The 19,984-nt window shown below is 44.3% G+C and overlaps 1 protein-coding gene across 2 annotated transcripts in view; it reads left to right on the top strand.

Annotated features, from left to right (window-relative positions):
* Nucleotides 1-19,984, top strand: part of SH3BP1 (SH3 domain binding protein 1) — a 40,900-nt gene that overhangs the window by 15,991 nt on the left and 4,925 nt on the right. For both annotated transcript variants that reach the window (XM_060245492.1, XM_060245493.1), the window contains 14 exons: nt 2,597-2,701; nt 4,463-4,539; nt 4,866-4,977; nt 5,177-5,253; nt 6,552-6,687; nt 7,518-7,586; nt 7,840-7,930; nt 10,070-10,212; nt 10,651-10,762; nt 10,892-10,973; nt 12,352-12,432; nt 12,632-12,748; nt 16,076-16,173; nt 19,179-19,308. In XM_060245492.1, coding sequence (XP_060101475.1) covers nt 2,597-2,701; nt 4,463-4,539; nt 4,866-4,977; nt 5,177-5,253; nt 6,552-6,687; nt 7,518-7,586; nt 7,840-7,930; nt 10,070-10,212; nt 10,651-10,762; nt 10,892-10,973; nt 12,352-12,432; nt 12,632-12,748; nt 16,076-16,173; nt 19,179-19,308 — 1,430 coding nt within the window. The remainder of the gene's footprint in view (nt 1-2,596; nt 2,702-4,462; nt 4,540-4,865; nt 4,978-5,176; nt 5,254-6,551; nt 6,688-7,517; nt 7,587-7,839; nt 7,931-10,069; nt 10,213-10,650; nt 10,763-10,891; nt 10,974-12,351; nt 12,433-12,631; nt 12,749-16,075; nt 16,174-19,178; nt 19,309-19,984) is intronic.

The raw sequence follows: 19,984 nt of genomic DNA, 5'->3' as shown, positions 1-19,984 counted from the left end.
TCTCCATTATACCCTGTGGGAATCAGTCTCCATAGGGTATAATGGAGTGCCCAGCAGACATTTCCCTCCCTCCCCCCCCTTTCTGATAAACCTGAAGCAGGGGGAGGGCTTCCAAACTGGGGGATCCCCTGTCCCCAACTGGGGTTTACACAACACCAAAAACCACCAAGTCTAAACCATAACATTTTAAACTCTTATGTTCATTTCCAAGATAGTTTCAGAAGCTTAGTGAAAAATAGCCAGTTTCTATTACCCAAACATGTATTCAAATTCATATATTGTTGTAAACTACATGCCATTATTGCCACCGTATCAAGATTCCAAACAAGAATACATACAGAAAGTTTACATACAAAAAGTTCCATTTACAAATATTCCTCTCCTCTGTACCTTTCAATACTAGTACAAATATCTATTCAGTCAGTTCAGCAGAGGAGCAAGAGTACAAACATTCATTCAGCCATCAATACACCCATTCCGGATAGTTCAAGATGTTTCAATGCATGTCTTCTTCGGTTACTGGCTGATAAATGGAACCCAGTTTCAATTTCTTTTTACACAGACAGCTTTGAAGATGACTCAATTGGGTTTTGGTGTTGTGTAGCTTTAGCACCAAGACCCCTTCTGTTTTTGGCTGTATATCCCAACTGGGGACTGGCAACTCTACTGCCCAGCCTGTTACATGGGTGCCACATGTGGCTCTCAGAGTAACAGGAGTTCATGTCAGGCACCAGGAGAGGAGCAGAAAGGGCCACATAGACTATAGCTGTTGCAGTGAGTCAGACCTGTATTTGTGTCTGTCTTTTCAGCCCTGTGGTGCTGCCACCTACCGGACCCAGAAGAGGCAGATGAGAGGAGTCCGGGCTTTTATATGTACTGCACACCGAATCAGGATGCTGCCATTCCTTGTTGCTAGTTTGCCCAAGAGGCTGACTGCTGTTAATCTGTACTTAGCATTTTAGGAATTTGCAGAATTCTGAATATTTTTTTTGCAAGAAATTCTATAGAAGAAGAGGGATAGGCAGGGCTTTTTTTGTAGAAAAAGCCCAGCAGGAACTCATTTACATATTAGGCCACACTCCCTGACATCACCAGAAGTAACATCATCTGTTCAGTAGGTTACCGTCTGCATATTGACACAGAACAATACAGTGCCATCAGCTGCATTTCATGGATGTGTGTTCCTATACAGCCCAATGAGAGATCTTGTTTCATTCCCCCCAAACATGGCTGGAGGGAGAGACCCATGCACAACGGAGTGGGCTACGACATGCCCAGCTTCTCCCAGGAGGGGGTGCTCATGGGCAGCTGCACATTTCTCACTCTCTTTGCAAGCCTGTTGGGGCTGGAGGCAGCAGAGAGGACGGAGTGTGCAGTCTGGGAGTGCATAGCTGCCTAGTGCCTTCCCTTTGCCAGAGACCTTTTTTTGAGCCGAAACCCTGACCAGGCCAGCTGGAACAGCATTCCTGTGTGTCCTTGCTAAAAAAAAAAAAGCCCTGGGGATAGGGGCTGAGAGGCAGAAAAGGTCATGGGTTAGAGGCTTTCTTTTTAATCGTATGTGGTTTTAATCCTGCTGGTGAACATGGCAGGCACTGATCCTTGATCTACAGACCATGCATTCCTGCGTTTCTTTCATTTCTGTGAAGGGGACTGATTCAAGCACACATTGCTGTGCTTGTATCTGTGTGTAGACTGGATTATGCCACTAAAATAAATTATTCTTTATGAACAAAGAAAACCCTGTGAATATGATCATGATCATGCACTTGTAATCATGATAGGAATCAGACTGTGGTCTACATCTGTGTGTTTCAAACCTGTGGTGAGTGCTGGTCCAAGGGCACCCCTGCCACTGCGCACTGTTGCACCCCCTGAGTATGCCACGCCTTGGCACGGCACCCGCCCCTCCCTTCTCTTCCTGTCGCTTCCCCCTTCCCCTGTGTGATCAGAGCGCACCACACCTGGGCCATACCGGCATGACGTGTATCTTATCTTTTGAAGAATGCGCTGGAGGCTTCTCCCTCCTCTTTTCCAGAACCGTGAGGGAGGGGGAGCCAAGCCTCCTCTATCATGTTCTTCAAAAGATAAGATGCACGCCGCATCGCAGACAGCAGGGCCGAGGCAGGGCATGCTCTGCGTGGCAGGGAAGGCGAAGGGACAGGAAGGGAAAGGAGGAGGCAGGCAGTGGCGGTGGCTGGCGGGCAGTGGCAGCCAGCAGGCGGGAGAGTCAGGCAAACTAGGCGCTTGCCTGGGGCACCAGGAGGGGGGAGCCCAATTCGATGCCCCCACCCTCCCAGCGCCCTACGCAAGCGCCTAGTTTGCCTAGTGGGTGAGTCGGCCCTGGCTGTGGTCACATATCCCTGAGGGTTAGGAAGGTTGTTCAATGAATGAGACTTTCAAAAATCCGAATTCTATTCCCTGTTCAGGGGAGACTTTCTTGAAATATGAGCAGGTCAAACTATATCCCTGTCTGCAGCATACTACGAGGACTCTTGGCAAAGGAACAGCTCTTGGATGTGAACAGGGATCAATGCATAGAGACTAGATTCTACAGTTACTTTCCATTAACTATTTTCTCTTGCCTCCTATTTTCAAGATTGAACAAAGAGTGGAACCTGCAAAGCGTGCAGCACATAATGTACACAAGAGGCTTGTGGCTTGCCTCCAGGGCCCGTATGGGGCTGATGTGGAAAAACGTGTGGTAAGCACTTTCCTTCCCCCCCCCCCACATACACTCTCTTGTAGTCCAAGCTGTACCCTGCTGACTCCCCTTTTTTTATTTTTAATTTGATGGTAGGTGGAGGAACTTCCAAGATAACGAAAAGGCAGTGCGGGGCCAGATGTCTTTAGTCCTGGACCTTTAGTTTTAAAATCTCTTGCAGACCCCATTCAAAGCATTGCAAGAGTTTTCTAATTGGGCAAAGGGGTGTAGATCCAGGGACTGGTGATCTCTATGGTTATATCCCAGCCGGTGGATTATGTGCAATCTGCTGGTGAAGGTGTTCTTTTGTTACATACTGTTCTTGTTTAGCACTTGATTCGGGATTTTCTCACATGTACTCTGTTAAAGAGGAACATACCTTCCCATAGTTTGTCTGTACAAGAGTCTCATGCTGTCCCTCTCTGCAAACATTGCTCCCCTCTTCCTCCTTCATTTTCAGAACATTTTTTTCTTTGCCATCTGTGGGCTGAATTTACACTAGGATTGTCAACTCTGAGAGGTTTGGGGGACACATCATGGAAAGAGTTGGGGAGGGGAGAAACCTCAGTGAGGTATGATGCCATATAACCCAGCCTCCAATAGGGGGTGTGCTCCCCCTTCTTCCTCGGTATCATAAAGTTTATCTGAGAAGTGACTCACACAGACCTAGGGTTACCAAGTCCAATTAAAGAAAAATCTGGGGACTTTGGGGGCGGAGCCAGGAGACTTTGGGAGTGGAGCCAGGAGACATTGGGGGTGGAGCCAGAAACAAGGGTGTGACAAGCATAATTGAACTCCAAGGGAGTTCTGGCCATCACATTTAAAGGGACAGCACAACTTTTTAAATGCCTTTCTTCCATAGGAAATAATTAAGGATAGGGGCACCATCTTTTGGGGCTCATAGAATTGGACCCTCTGGTCCAATCGTTTTGAAACTTGGGGGGTATTTTGGGGAGAGGCACTAGATGCTATACTAAAAATTTGGTGCCTCTACCTCAAAAAATAGCCCCCCCCAGAGCCCCCAATACCCATGGATCAATTCCCTATTATTCCCTATGGGAATCGTTCTCCATAGGGAATATTAGAGTGCCCAGTAGACATTTCCCTCCCCCCTCACACTTTCTAAAGGGGGGGAGGGCCTCCAAAACAGGGAATCCCCTGCCCCCTCCCTCTCTCACACACACAAATACTTACTAGATATTCTTCCTGCAGAACTCTACTTGCTGTGAAAACAAAAGCAAAAGAAAGGGAGGGGCCGTTCTCCATGGAAACTATTACTGACCCTTTCCAATGAAGCCCTTCCTGTTTCCTGCACAGCCTTAAAGGGGCAGACATTTTACAAATGGATCGGGAGCTCTACAACTACATGATGCCTACATGCATGTTCTAATCCCGCCCCCCTGCTTCCAGATTTTTGGAGAGCGGGGGGGGGGGTTGGGAAGCCTACACAGACCCCTCCAGCCACCATTATTGCACTGAGTAGGACTAGGAATATCCGCTGCCACTATTGAATCTGGAAATTATGTTTGTGCAGCTTCACACTACTATTGCTGAATCAGTGCCACACTGGTGGCAAGGAGGACTGTCTTCTGTTGCCAAACTGTCTTCTGTTGCCAGTTTTTATCAGTTGTTGCTACCTTTTTTGATCAAAGGTATCAGCAGGTGCTGGTTCAGAGCACTCTGCTTAATTTTGTTGCAGGGGAAAGTTGGGGGTTCATTTTGCTTGTTCATTGTCTCTTCTCATTTCCCAATTTTGTGCAGAAAAAGTTGTCTTTGATGTCACTGTCTGTTACCATGGCCGAGAGCTTCAAAGAATTAGACACTGATTCCAGCCTTGGGTAAGACTATGATATTTCATGTCATATGCACTCTAGGGTGCTCATTTAGAGCCTTATGTAAGGGTTGCCATCTCTGCCCTCTTTTTGGTTTGGAAAATCCCTCTTGCATTCCAAACTGAGCATCACCTTCCGCAGGATAATAGAACTCTAAAAAAAATGCATATTGCATTTTCAAGAAGGTGGCTACCTGCAATGCTGACCTTGAAAAAAAACTTTGCAATGAAGCAAGGGCAATAAAAGTGCATCTTTGCTTGTGTGATCCGGAGAGAAATAGGTTCTGGCTGCATAGTACATTAATTCACCTTTTCTTTCTCCTCTGCCTACAGGAAAGCTTTAGAAATGAGCTGCTTCATTGAAGGCATGCTGGCCAAGATCTTAGCAGAATTTGAAATGACTCTTGAGCGAGAAGTCCTTCAGCCTCTGAATAAATTGAGTGAGGTAGTCTTCATTTCTCTCCCCCCCACACACTTCTGTTTTCCCCGTTCTCCGCTTGCTCTTCTGGCTCCCTCTCCTCCTCTTCCTCCTCTGATTTTCTGACTCTGTTATGTGACTACTGCATGCAACAGTAACACAGACTTTTCCTAACAAATGGGCAGAAGCTGCAATGACTAACTTCCCCCATCCCAATTTCTCCCAGGAGGAGCTGCCCATCATCCTGAAACACAAAAAGAACCTTCAGAAACATATTCTGGACTGGAACGCCATCAAGAGCCGGTACTGAGTGAGGGCTGTGAGAAGAATGGAGTGGGGCTGGGCTTCCATGAGTCTTATAAAAGGGGATGGTTGGGGGAATTCTCTGCCTGACAGTAGAAATTGAACAGAGTCCTTGAACTGCAGCCCCTCAGCATCTGAGGTACAATCACAAATGTACCTCAGCATCTGAGGTACATTTGTGATTGGTGCATCAGCTCCACTGTAAACAGTATCTGCTCTTTGAGGCAGTGAAATGCTGAGTAACAATATGTACAGGTGATCGTGGGCTGAGAAACAGATGGTTTTGCTAGCTGAGGAAGCATGTGACTGTGTTTTAGTCATTCTGGCTGTCAAAGAGGCAAACCTAGAGAGGGCAAGCAAGGGGAGGCTCCATAATTGCTCAGCCAAAGGGAAGGGGAGAATCACTCTTTCAAGTACTTAATCAATGTGGAAACAGAACTGAGATCCATATAACTGTGCCTGTAATGGCTGCTTCCCTTATGTATGTCTAGTAACAGTTTCTATCTGAGTCTGTTCCACCACACACAATGTCCTATATTACTACTTATTTTCACTTCCTGCTGCCTGCATGCACAGAGCCTCTGATCAGGAGTGTTTTCATGTATCTTTTCAATCAGCAGAAAGTGTGTTTGTCAGCAGGCGTAAACTGCCACAGTTCCTCACTAACTGAGAAGAAAGCCATTGACTAAACTATGTTCCCTTGTACTGAATGGAGGTTACTGATTTTGCATAACACACAGTGCCATCCTAAGCAGAATTTTACACTCTTCTACATCCACTGAAGTCAAATGGCAGAACTCTGCTTAGGATGGCACTGCAAGTCACCCAGCCTGGTCAAATGTCCTCTGGTTTGAACATCCTTCCAAATAAGTCCTATTTGGATTAGCAGCATTTTCACACACGTGCCCAGTTTTGCAAAACCCAGTGCAAACACCTTCAGCCAGTGTTCAGGTTTTCAACTATTGAGCACATTTGCCACAAAATCCATGGCATCCCTAAACAGAATAGTTTGTGCTTGGGTTTCTCATTTGACACAGAATCACAGAGTTGGAAGGAGCCATACAAGCCATGTGGCTTGCTTGCATGTGGGAGCAGCATGAGTTATGGTGTGCCAGTCATAATGGCTTACGCACATACACAGTGTTTCAACTGAAAAGTTGTTAGGAAAGTCTGGCAATTGCTATCAAGTATTCAATCTTTGTGTCTTCTCTAAACGTGATGCTTCCTAATTTTTGAATACCATCAACCTCCTGGTCCTGTTCACCTCTCCTGTCCACCTTTTATTTGGAAACCTGAAGTTTGAACCAAGCAGCCAAAAACTCCAGTAACAGCATCAGTGCCGGCACTGGCCCAGCAGCATCCTCCGCTGCGATCAAACTTGAGAATCTGAAGGAGGAAGAAGAGGAGATGAAAAGGAGAGTTGAACAGAGTAAGGTGGGTGCAAATTGAGATACTGCTGTTAGGGATTTTAAAAACTGAAAAAGTCCTTTCCCAATTCTGGGAAGGTAAAATACATAAAAAATTAAAAATGGGAAACAAAAAAAGGTTTTTGGACTTAACACAGCATCAAAGTTAAGATAGTGTAATGTCATTCAGCTGCAAACTGGCTAGGTGGCCTTAGGCAAGCCACTTTCTCACAGCTTCCGTCCACCAGAAAGCAGTATGTGGATAATAATATAGACCTGCCTTGCCAGGGCAGTTGTAAGAATTACTGGCACAACACCTGCTTTCGGACAGGAATTGTACCCCATATGGACATTGGAAAGCCCCCACTGTATTCGGGAGTACCCACATGACATCATGTCCAATGTAGGGACAACTTCTGTTGCTCCCATATGTTCAATTGGGCTGGATTATTTTTTTAAAAAAACTTTTAATCTGTCTCATTGGGATGGATGCTCTGCCCACAGCCAATACAAGAAGTGGGTGGAGTTAAGCTTTACCTTCAAAATAGCAGAGCTAAGGACTGTGTCACCTCCAGTGAGTTTCCATGGCAGAGTGGAGATGTGAACCTAGGTCTCCTGGAGACAGTCTGACACTGTTATCATACACACCCTCTGTTCTTTTGGAGCATATATATGTCCCAAACATATAGTGATATCTGTTGCTCTTGTTATCTGGAAATCCACTGCTATCTAAATCCACTGTAACAGGGATGTTGCAAGGGGGCTGGAATGTAGTGAATAACAAAAAGGAAGGGGGTGTTTCTGTGCTCAGCATTTGATGAAGGGAACAAAAAATGAAGCTCACATCTTGTCTCACAGGATGAGTACATGGCAGATTTATACCACTTTTCCACCAAGGAGGACAGCTACGCTAAATACTTTATCAAAGTAAGTCACTTTCCCTGCCTCTGTTCTGTCCTCCACTTCACCCTTCTGTATGCCACAATCTGTTCTTCTCAGCCCCTTGCCTTAAAGCTGTAGTCTTTCACACAGCAGCTGCTTCTGTTTGCAAAAGATCCATCATAGTGACCAACTATCTAAGCACTTCTGGCTGCTTCACTCTTTGGGGCTTGACAGGGCTTGCAGAAAAATAACCACAGATCAGAATACAAGTTGTGTTTGTATGTTCTGTATATGACAGTTGCTGGAAATTCAAGCGGAGTATCATAGGAAGTCCTTGGGATCTCTGGACACTACCTTGGCAGAACTGAAAGAGACTCATAGTCAGCCAGGTACAAGTGAAATTATCTTCTGGGTATGTCATGTCAAAGACGGGCCAAAATGTGAGAGGGTTCCTATTGTGTCAGCTAGGGATTTGCAGGTATGAACAGAACAGAGTACACATTTAGGATGTTAGCTGTGGCCAAGTTTTCGTTGCTTTCTTGGGGCCTTCATCCATGTCAACCCTTGAGGATGTCTGACAGTTGCTGAGTGTGTATTACAGTAGATGATGGAAAGTGTGGCTTTATGGCTTCCTAGTGTCTGTCAGGATCACCTGGGACTGGATCCAACTAAACCACCCTCACGGGACAGGAAACCAAAAAAGTAGGACCACAAGCCAGCGGCACGGTTACAGTCTTGCCAGAGGTCAATACAGACTTCAGGCTTGTATATATAACATATGTTTGGAGCTGCTGTTTAGAGCAGGATACTACCAGTGAAAGGTTGCGTGAACACTGAAGGGGAAATTGAAGCACTGGCTACAGTCTTGCCAGCAACAGTATGCAGCAAGTGTAGTATATATTTACTTTATTTATTTGCTTTACTTTCATGCTGAGACTCAAGAAAATGAATCTCCACTTCCCCTAGGATCCAGAGAGGTCATAGAGAATATATGATCATGGCCCTGAAAAAGACTCTTTATCTTGTGTGAACCACTGAAGAGCAATAGATAATGGGCTGGACCAAGAGAGTTTGGGGCAAGTTGACGGTCCCAAAACGTTAATTGGGTGATCATGGAAGAGTCACAATCCCTCCATCTACCCTACTTCACAGGGTTGTTGTACAAATAAAATATGATCACTCCAAGTATGCTGTCCTGACTTTGTTGAACAAGAATATAACATCAATTGTATTCTTGTCCTGCTTTTACTGCCAAAAAAAATTCCAAAAACACCGTCCAAAGTGGCTCACGACTCAAAATCCAGCATTTAGAATGACATGCAAATGTTCCTCGAGGAGCTGATTCATAGCTGAACTGAAACCAACATGTATGAGGGGATAAATGACTGCTTCCTCCCTCCCTATGATGGTCTTTTTATTGGAATGCGGAAGCTGGAATATAAATACATCATGTAGATAATCAATGTATTTATTCATACTATCCTGCTGTGAAGATGCAGAGCCCTTATTATTACATGGCACAGCATAGGAAAGTGTGGTGAAAGGTCAGGGTTGTAATATATGCAAGATCCAGTGACTCCTGTATTGCTCTTATTTACTTACACATGGAACATTGCCCCCACAGCATAAAGAAGTGGTAGCCAACAAGATGATTAGAACTAGGATATTGTAGGCTACATACTGGGAAGAAGTAAAAATACCAACAGCTCAGGAATAGCAAAATGAAATTGAGAGGCTATGCAGTGATGTCCAAAATGACAAGTTTCACTGTCGTGAATGAAGAAAAGTGGGCTGTGGACATTTTTGATTGTAAAGGACAATTGGCACAAGGTTTGTCAGTTTCTGTAAAAGAAAATTAGATATTGATATGATTAAGACAGATGTTTTCTGGATGTTTATAAGATGGGTGTTGATGTTTTTGTAATCATAATTTGCTATATTTTAATAAAAAGAAACAAACTTATGTGGTATAAGGTAGGAGGCCTGACTTGCAGGTTACATAGAGACAAAAGGGTTCTTGAGTCAGCCCCAGAGCACCACACCCTTACAATGAGTGTGGAGGAAGAGAATGAATTTCCACGCCACTTGCTCCTACCAACAAGCTGTCTGTTGCCTATTTTTAAAATGCCATCAGCTGCTTTCCTTTGGGTGCACTTTCTGCTTGTCCTTTTGAGAGTAATCCTAAAAAGATATGCTCAGAATCCCACTCAGGTCTTTTCAGAGTGGCTTACTCCCAGGAAAGTATTAGAATTGCACTGGGAGTAATTTTCCACCTTTATTCCTATATTGTTGTGCTTCCCTGCCGAAGCAGTCTCTGAGAAGGCATAGTGGCAGTGTCAGCAGCTTTTGGCTATCTGTTCTGCTAGAACACCAAATATTCTTCCAACTTAGTCCCCAAAACCTGGTTGAATGGTCATGCATTGTGGAATTCTTCCAACCATTGTATTATAGAAATAAAAATCACTCTAGTTCATCTGTCCAGTAAGTTTTACACTTTGTCTCCTCCAAAATTTTCTCCTGTTTTTCAGACTCCCCCTTCTTGACAGATACAGCTGTGCTAGGAGTATATGGGATGCCTCTAGAAACTCATCTGAAGAACTCTGGGCGGGAGATTGCACTCCCCATTGAAGCTTGTGTCACAATGTTGTTGACTTCAGGGATGCAGGAAGAGGTAGCTGCCACCGCTGTCTAGTCTTTCCTTTAACGCAATTCCCAAGCCTCACCATTTTCTCCAACATCCATAATACTAGTTCTTGAGAGCCCTCAGTTAAGATGACGGGCAATAGAAGATATGTCTTCATACAGGCCCTGAGTAATTTATTGGAATTCACTGCCACAAGATATAGTGATCGTTCAGATGGCTTCATAAAGGGATTAGGCATGACGGATAGGTCCATCAATGGCTACAAGCCATGATGGCTAAATGGAAGCTCCATGTTCAGAGGCAATGTATCTTTGAATATCAGTTGCTGGGAGACAGTGGCCCCTTCTTGTAGGGCTTCCAGGGGAATCTGCTCAGCCACTGTGGGAAACAGGATGCTGTATTAGACAGACTATTAGTGTGATCCAACGTGGCTTGTCTTGTGTTTCTTTCATTGCCGCTATCTAGGGGCTCTTCCGGTTGGCAGCTGGGGCTTCTGTGCTGAAGAAGCTGAAATACTATCTTGCCATTGGCTCAAGTGCTCTGGACGAATTCTATGCAGACCCCCATGCAGTGGCAGGTAGGCTCTTAAACATCTGGAGGTCTCAGTACAAAGCAGTCTCTCTCTCCCTCCTTCCCTCTCTCTCTCTCTCTGATGGCTAGACACATTACAACATTCCTTAGTTGCATCTTTTTGCTTTCACTGCAGGTGCCCTGAAATGTTACCTGCGAGAGCTGCCCCAGCCCTTGATGACCTTTGAACTCTATGATGATTGGCTCAAAGCTGCCATGTAAGACATGTTTTAGAGGTCTTTCCCAGCAGCTGTCTGAGATTCTTTAACTTGAGGTGCTGGGGAATGAGCACAGGACCTCTTGAATGCAAAGCATGTGCTCTATGACCATGCATTCCAATGATTTCATTTCAGTGCTTAGGGTTACTGAACTATCGAATGACCTGTACTGTCTGCACTGCTGGAAATTCAATTTGCATAGGTTTAAGGAGGGGCATATGTTCTCATCACAAACAAGGTATGAGGAAGTGATACTCTCCAACCAATTTTTTTTAAAGGAAAAATATGCAATTCTATGCACCCTTGCCTGTGGTAAGAATCTTTAAACCATGAAACCTACTTCCAAATAACTTGTCAGCCACCATGAAGGATTTCCTCCATCATGTGTGATGATGGACAGATTCCATAGAACATCTCACAGGTTAGAATACAGCCTAAATTGATTCTTGAATGTGGTCTGAAGGCACATAAAATATCACTTCTGCTGAAAAAAAGTACATCTGGGACTAATCACAGCAAGAACTTGGATCTGAGATTACCTGGGAACCCTATGTATGTCATCCTGAGGTCTGTGATGGAAGAAATGGAGGATATAAATGCTATTAATTAATATGATTATCAGCCAGACATTGACCTAAATGAATTAGGCAATAAATACAGCCACTAATTTAAGTGATGGTATGGGTTGGATCCCTTCTGCTTTTGCTTTGTCTTACGATATGTTTATCCCATCCTTTCAAAAGCCTCAGAGTGACTAAAAACACAGTCATATGTTAAACTTCTAAGTCACACAATTAAAAGCTCAGCCCAGTTTTCAACAAAGACAAAACACTACCATATATTCTATTGGATGCCAGTGCATACAAAAATCTCCACAGCAATAGGTGTGGGTCAGTTTTCAGAATTAACTAAAGATTTCTGGAACTGAGAGGTCTTACTGGCATTACAAAACATCAACAATAGAGCCAAGGACAGGGCTCATTCACACAGAGGTGGGGAAAGCTGCCCCTGCTGTGCAAGCAGCAGTGAGCAGGAAGAAGGCATGTGGAGATGACATTCACAGGTAGAGAGACCTCCCACTTGACTTTTCGTTGTCCACCAGCCTGCTGAAGACTGGCAGAAGGGAATTTTTTTTAAAGGCTCCCAAATCCTACAGTATTGCCTTGATATCATGCCACTGATGTGACATCAGTGAAGTCACCTTGCTGGTGCCATTTCCTGCACCCCACCCCCTTCCTGTCACGTGGGAATGCCACCCCAGGTCTAAGGAGGCACATGGGTCTATCAGGAGATGAGGTTCTAGAACCCCAGGCCAGGATGATGCTTTCTTCTCATTCCTGGAAGGGAATCACAGGCTTTCCACACTCTTCTCTATCAGGGTCAAAGAGCCAGAAAGTCGACTGGAGTTGCTCAAGGACATCTGCAACTGTCTCCCCAAAGACAACTACAACAATTTGAGGTAAGGCCCATGTGTCAACATTTGGGACTGAAAAACCTCAAACCTTTAAGCAAAAATAAAACCAGTAGGTCCAAAACAGGCCTTCTGTGCTGGGGGGAAAAGCTTTGTCTTTTGGATGTTATCTTATCATGCAGCAAATAAAAACACAAATGGCTCACTAGACAATCTAGACAATGTTTCCTTGCCCTTCTTCCAACAGGTATCTGATCCGGTTTTTAGCCAAGTTGGCTGAGCATCAGGAAGTGAATAAAATGACCCCAAGCAACATTGCCATTGTCCTAGGGCCCAACTTGTTATGGCCCCAACAGAGTGAAGGGTAAGTTATGGCACTCCCAGGAAACCATTCCCTAGGTGTTGTCAAAACATTTTGTAAATATATATATAAAAATGATTTGCAAAGTTTTAGACAAAGCATCAACAAGGGGAAAAAACCAAGATGAAACAGGTATATTAAAGAAGATCAACAAGCTAGGAAAACTATGTGAGCAGAAGGAGGCAGAACTCACAAAGTTCTGGATTCATAAGGCTGCTGATCTCCAGACTCTAAGGGGTTCAGTTCCCCCGGAGAAAATGGCAGCTTCCAAGTGTGGACTGTATGGCATCTCATTCCTGCTAAGCTCCACCCCTTCCTCAAACTCTACCTTCTCCAAGTTCCACTGCCAGATCACCAAGAATTTCCCAAACTGGAGTCAGCAACTCTATAATCTGGAAACAGGTGTTCATAAAACAAAACAAAATATCACCTATTTCAAGTAAGCACACCCCTTTGAGTCTGTCATCTTCAGTAATATATAAGTTTGTATATCTTCATCCACTGATGTAAGTAACTTAGCTCTTCAGAAATGTGTACACGAGATGCTAGAATCTAACTGAAAAAGGTGTGGTACGCTTACCAACATTGTAGCATGTTGTAAGGAAACAATATTTAACCTAGGACATTTCTGGCCTTTTGGTATAGCTGTGGGGTTGTCAACCTCCAAGCAGGGCCTGGAGATATCCCAGAATTACAGTTTACAGAAATCTGTTTTGGAGGGTGAACTGTATGACACCACACCTTGTTGAGGTCCAGCTCCTTCCCAGGCTCCATCCTCAGAATCCCTAGGAATTTTCCAACCCGGTGTTGGCAACCCTAGGTACCACATCTAAGGGCAATATCTAAGGTATTGAGCCCTAAGGGGTAAGGGTAATATCTAAGGGTAATGAGCCCCTGTTAGGCTATCATTCTCTTGCTCCCTTTTGGAAGGACCTGCTGCTTCGAGAACAAAGGTGTCATGTCTCCTACCTCTGCATGCAGGCTAAGAAGAGCAGCAGGATAGTGATACAAAGTCACTCAGTGGGAAGAGGAGGAGGAGGAGATTGGATTTATACCCTTTCCTTCACTCAGTCTCAGAATAGTTTACAATCCCCTTCCCATCCTCTCCCCACAATAGAGGTAGAGGCTGAGAGAGCTCTGAGAGAACAGCGCTGAGAGAACTTGTGACTGACCCAAGGTCACCCAATAGCTGCATGTGGAGGAATGGGAAATCAAACCCAGTTCTCCTGGAGTAGAATCCACGCAAAAAGGATCTAGGGGTCTTAGTGGATCATATGCTGGACATGAGTCAACAGTGTGATGCGGTGGCTAAAAAGGCAAATGCAATTTTGGGCTGTATCAACAGAAGTATAGTGTCCAGATCACGTGATGTGATGGTATTGCTTTACTCTGCTCTGGTAAGACCTCACCTGAAGTATTGTTTTCAGTTTTGGGCACCACATTTTAAGAAGGATATAGACAAGCTGGAACGGGCCCAGAGGAGGGCGACAAAAATGGTGAGGGATCTGGAGACCAAGTCCTATGAGGAAAGGTTGAAGGAGCTGGGCATGTTTAGCCTGAAGAAGAGGCAGATGAGAGGTGATATGATCACCATCTTCAAGTATTTGAAGGGCTGTCATATAGAGGATGACGTGGAATTGTTTTCTGTGACCCCAGAAGGTAGGACCAGAACCAATGGGTTGAAATTAAATCAGAAGAGTTTCCAACTCAACATTAGGAAGAACTTCCTGACAGAGCAATTCCTCAGTGAAACAGGCTTCCTCAGGAGGCGGTGGTCTCTCCTTCCTTGGAGGTTTTTGAACAGAGGCTAGATGGCCATCTGACAGCAATGAAGATCCTGTGAATTTAGAGGGAAGTGTTTGTGAGTTTCCTGCATTGTGCAGGGGGTTGGACTAGATGACCCTGGAGGTCCCGTCCAACTCTATGATTCCTAACCACTACACCAAACTGACTCTCTGGGGATTTTTCCATTCCTCTGACCCCTTGACTTCCTCCTTGCAATGGTTTACCTCCTGCTGCCTGTTTCCTGTCCCCATCTCGTTTGGTTTATTAGCCATAAATCCTGGGCCGTTTTCCCACTGACCTTACTCCGGAGCGACGTCCCTCTTCACCGCGCAGCGTCTGCGCGGATTTCCCACCAACTGCTGCGCACAACCAGGAAGAGCCGCGGCTTTTGCGTCGCAGATGTAAACTGGTTTTTAGCTCGTCTTGACAGTGGCAAACTCTGGCTCCCTCTTCCTGTCACATGGTTGCTACTCACTGAGTCTCATGTTTGGCAAGGATGAAACCCACTAATCTAGAAGGTGCAGTTTTCTTCGTCACTGTGATAGGGTATGGAGTTTCTGCCTTCTTTACAGGCTGTGGGGAACCCAGTCTTCTCCCAGAATGAATATCACAAACCAAGATGCTATGTTCAAATATTTATTAGGTGAACTGTCTCTCAATTTAACTTCAGAATGAAAAGACACACAGGAGGAGAAAAACTCCTGACCCCACAAATTCCCAGAATGTACAAAGTTTCCTATCTCTACCTGTTGTACAACCCAACTACATCCACCTTCACATCCATCCTCAAAATAAAATTAATGGATGTTCTTGTCAACTCCTTATTTCTTTGTTGGCTTAACCACTCCTTGCTCTGAAAGCATGGGTTACTTGAGAAGTGTTACTAACTAAATTTTGGCATCTGAGACCCTGTTTTGTGGGACTGTAGAGAACTTTGAGATGTGGACTTCCTATTTTTCTTCCACTAATTAGGACCTCTTCGTGCTATATTAGAACTTAGTTAATGGTTTTCATCCTTGCCAAACCTGGGACTCGATGAGATGTAAGCATGTGACATAGATTTCTAGTGTTATGGTCTCACCACTACACAAGAGTGATGAAATGGTTAAGAGCACCAGACCTCTAATCAGGACAATTGGGTTAGATTCCCCACTCCTCCACATGAAGCCTGCTGAGTGACCTTGGGCCAGTCTCAGTTCTCTCAGAACTCTCTCAGGCCCACCTACCTCACAAGGTTGTGGGAAGTGAAAGGGAAGGAGATTGTAAGCCACTTTGAGACTCCTTAAGGCAAAGAAAAGCGGGGTATAAAAACCTACTCTTCTTTCACTTTCAATGAGGTTGTCAAATCCAGACACTAAAAAGGCTTCAGTATCTTGAAGAACAGTGAAAAAGGCTGAATTCCACTGTGTGAATTTTCAGTTCTTGAGGGTATCTTGTGGGAAAAGCTAGGGAAATTCATAATTTTATGCAGTTCTGTGTCAGGATGAATGGATGTGTTCCTTGGGATGTTGGTTATCTATTTAATGTTGTTCTTTTCTATCCCAGGAGCCCTGTGCAGCTAGATATGGCCTCCGTATCCTCCATACAAGTTGTGGGAGTTGTGGAACCCCTAATACAAAATGCTGAGACACTCTTCCCAGGAGGTAAACAAATATCTATTAACTTGATGCGACTGAGACCAGCTCAGTACCAATACCACATTGCAACTGAGAGTGGGAAAAGCTTCTGTGTGGTCATAGACAGAAAAGCCATGGTGTCTTTCAAGGGCTAGGGGTTCAAGAGACTTCTCTTCCTCCTTATCAGAGCTACATCAGAAATAATGAAATAATCTGTATGCTGATCATACAAAACTGGAGGGATACAAATTAGTTAGACAAAAGTGCATCATAACCAGAATATATTATTTGAAGGACAGCCTTTCCTTGTTTGTGGAGTAGAATTTAAATGAGGTAGCACTAACAGGTGTGGGTAATACATGGAATGATAATTTATTAAGTTTACATGCCACTTTACCAAAGCTGCTATTAGCAGCTTACAAGATGCTTCATTCAAATATGTGATCTATTTGCAAAGTTAAGTAACCTGAAACATGAATATAGCAACTATTATGCTGAAGTCTGTTTCAGTTTGGTTGCCTCCACACCATCCCAGCAGTGTGTTTCTGTCCATCATAAAACATTGCACTATAATGTAAAAGTTTACAAAATAACCAATCCAACAATTTACAAAACTTTCTGCAAAGTCCTCTATTTAAAAAAATATATTTGTATTGAGTTTCTAAAGGATTTATAGAAAGACTAGGGATAAGGCCCTTTGTGAAGAAAAATACAATGACCTCTAGAAAGAGGCTCTGAGTGAGTGTCCTCCACTCTTGCTGTCTTCCCACCCACTCAAGTGAAGGCATTCACTCCCCCCCCCACCTCAAGGGGAGCTGATCTCAGCCATCTGGAGAACAGCTGTAATTCTGAGTGATCACCAGCCCTCACCTGGAGATTGTGCAACCAAAGAGAGCAACGCAGATAGTAGAGCAGGGATAAAGGTATAAACTTCCACAAAAACCAACCTCTGAATTTATACAAATTATTTACTAAGACTATTGTCAATAAAAAATCTCTCAAATTCATGAACAAATTCATACGAAATTAGACTTTAAGGAACATCACCAAATCACCCATAGTCATCAACAAATAAATGTCCGATTCTCATAGTAAGAGGGTGCAGGTGACCATTCCAATGGTGTAGTCTTTCGACGGAGACGAGAGCTCCACATGGCTTTATCTTGTACAGCCTGGCACAGATTTAATTCGCTATGCGGTTGTTCTGAATCCCGCATTTCGCCATTGCTTCGATGAGCTTTCAAAAATTACTTCATACTCCAATTGCTGACACTTGTAACATTTTCCAACAGTATGGTCAATTTCCTCGAAGCAAAGGCGAAACGCGGGATTCAGTACAACCGTGTAGCAAATTAAATCTGTGCCAGGCTGTACAAGATAAAGCCATCTGGAGCTCTGGTCTCTGTCAAAAGACTACACCGTTGGAATGGTCACCTGCACCCTCTTACTATGAGAATCGGACATTTACTTGTTGATCAGTGACTATGGGTGATTTGGTGATGTTCCTTAAAGTCTAATTTCGTATGAATTTGTTTATGAATTTTTGAGAGATTTTTTATTGACAATAGTCTTAGTAAATAATTTGTATAAATTCAAAGGCTGGTTTTTGTGGAGGTTTATACCTTTATCCCTGCTTACCTGGAGATTGGCAAAAGTGGTTCTCTAGGAGGAAATGGCTGGTTTGGAGGGTGGTGTATGTGGCATTCTATCTGTCTGAGATCCTACTCCTCCTCAAACCCCATCCTCTCCAGGCTCCACTCCTTAAATCTCCAGAAATTTTCTAACCTGGAGTTGGCAACCCTATCTCCTTCCCTTTATCTGCCTCTCTGACTTCAGCTTTCATTCGCTTCCCCCCTCCCTGTAGCCTTTATGTAGGAAAAGGACAGTCTTTCTCCACAGTGGTGGGGGGACAAGAAGCTTACATCACTCTCCTTTCCCGTCTTTGATCTGCACCACAACCCTGCAAGGTAGGTGAGGCTGGAAGTGTGTGACTGGTCTGAAATCACCCAGTCAGCTTCCACAGCAAGAACCTGGGTCTGGAGACCCCGCTCTAAAGCTCTAATTTGTATGCCCTCCTCAGACTCCACCACAGAATCTTCAGGGATTTTCCACCAACCTGGAACTGGCAGCCCTAGTCAGGACTAGCCCCAATGAGTTCTTCCTCAGAGGCCTGTAGTGAAACCTTTCAGAACACTCCCTCTCTGATAATATTGACTTCAATCTTTCTCTGTCTCTCGCCTTCCCTCCCTATCTGTCTCTCTCTGTATCTGATCTATTGTGACAGGACGCCATTTCCCCACCCCCCCTGTCATTGGGTGTTTCCTTCCCAGAGGAGGACAGGGAAGAGTCCTCAGCCAATCGAGAAAGCCTTCCCTCCTTCTCCCTCCCTCAGCCAATTGTGAGAAGACTTTTTCTATGGCTCTTTCCCTCCTTCTGTCTCTCAGCCAGTAAAGGGAAGGCTTTCTTTCTCTCATCTGCAAAGTAGTGTGACAGGCAGCTTAGCCAATGGGAGAGTAGGGAGAGGCCTCAACTGCCAGAACCAAGGCTGGTTGCCTTTTACTGACAGAATCAGCTTGGCTGGCTAGCAACAGCTGCTCGGGTGGGAGAGAAGAGCAGAGTCAACCAATGAGTTCGCCCTCAAAGGCCAAAATAGAACTTGAAAGGGCCTCCTCTACCAGCTTCTACTGAGAGAACCAAGCTTGGTTGCTTTTTACTGAGAGAAGCAAGATTAGTTGCCAAGGCAAAAGGGGAATTATATATAAAAGATTCCAGACTGTTACTACAGCAGGGGCCACTCTGTGGGAAAGACATTCCAGAATGAAAATGGATATAAATTTCTGAAGCTTTTGAAATCAATAAAATGCAAATTAATTAATTTATTTAGAAAATGCCACTTCTTCAGACTTGCTATATATGTGGTGCTTTGGGAAAAAAGGCTAGAAGACCATGTGGTGAGGCATAAAACTGAGGAACTGAAGCAGTGATTCAGTGCCTTTCAGGTTGTCTCATTCATTTTATTGGCTGTTTTCTAGATATTGACTTCAATATCTCTGACTTCACTCCTCCTCTATTGGAAATCAAAGACAGTGACGTTCCTTCAGTGGAAGAGCCTACACCCCACCTTGTTCCTGCTGAGCCAATTTTCTCCTTGCCTGAAGAAAAGTAAGCATAGTTACATTACATGTTTTGGCTACCTTGTTATAGTCTTACCTGAAGCAGGGAGTTTCCCCATAATATAGAATCAACTTTTGTAAAGTGTAAGCAAACTAATTTATGCAGTAGCTTCAAATTTTAATATCAGTAGCTCACAGAGTAGAATTTTTGCTCATAAGACTCCACAGCTTAGAGGGAGCATTGCTCGGAGCCTGGCTGGGGCGATAAAAAGAATTCAGGAGATAGACTTTGAGGGTAAAAGGATAAGGATGGGGAGAACCTAGTTTCTACATTTGTAAAATTCTACCCCCTCCATCCATTTGTAAAATTCTACCCCCCCCCCCTATAGATCATTTGAAAAGAAAGTATATTTAAATTGGTGATGGCAATGGAGAACAAAGTTGCCAGTTCCAACTTGGTGAATTTCTGGAGATTTGAGGGCAGTGCTTGGGAGGACAGAGTGTGAGGGGAAGGGAGCTCAGCTGGGATGTGATATCAAAGTGTTCATCATCCAAAGCTGCCATTTCCTCCAAGGGGAACTGATTTCTGTAGTCTGGAGATCAGCTGTAATTCCAGGAAATTTGGGTCCCACTGTGGCAATTGAGAATCCTGAAATGGCCTTGCAGGAAATTTTCTGGACCCATTTCAATCTGGCTTCAAGATGGGACTTGGAACAGAGATTGTT

Source organism: Heteronotia binoei, chromosome 8 (genome assembly GCF_032191835.1).
Source record: "Heteronotia binoei isolate CCM8104 ecotype False Entrance Well chromosome 8, APGP_CSIRO_Hbin_v1, whole genome shotgun sequence".
In the NCBI taxonomy this organism is placed as follows: Eukaryota; Metazoa; Chordata; class Lepidosauria; order Squamata; family Gekkonidae; genus Heteronotia; species Heteronotia binoei.
The sequence above is the reverse complement of the archived record's forward strand: the minus strand, read 5'-3'. Positions and strand labels throughout refer to the sequence as shown.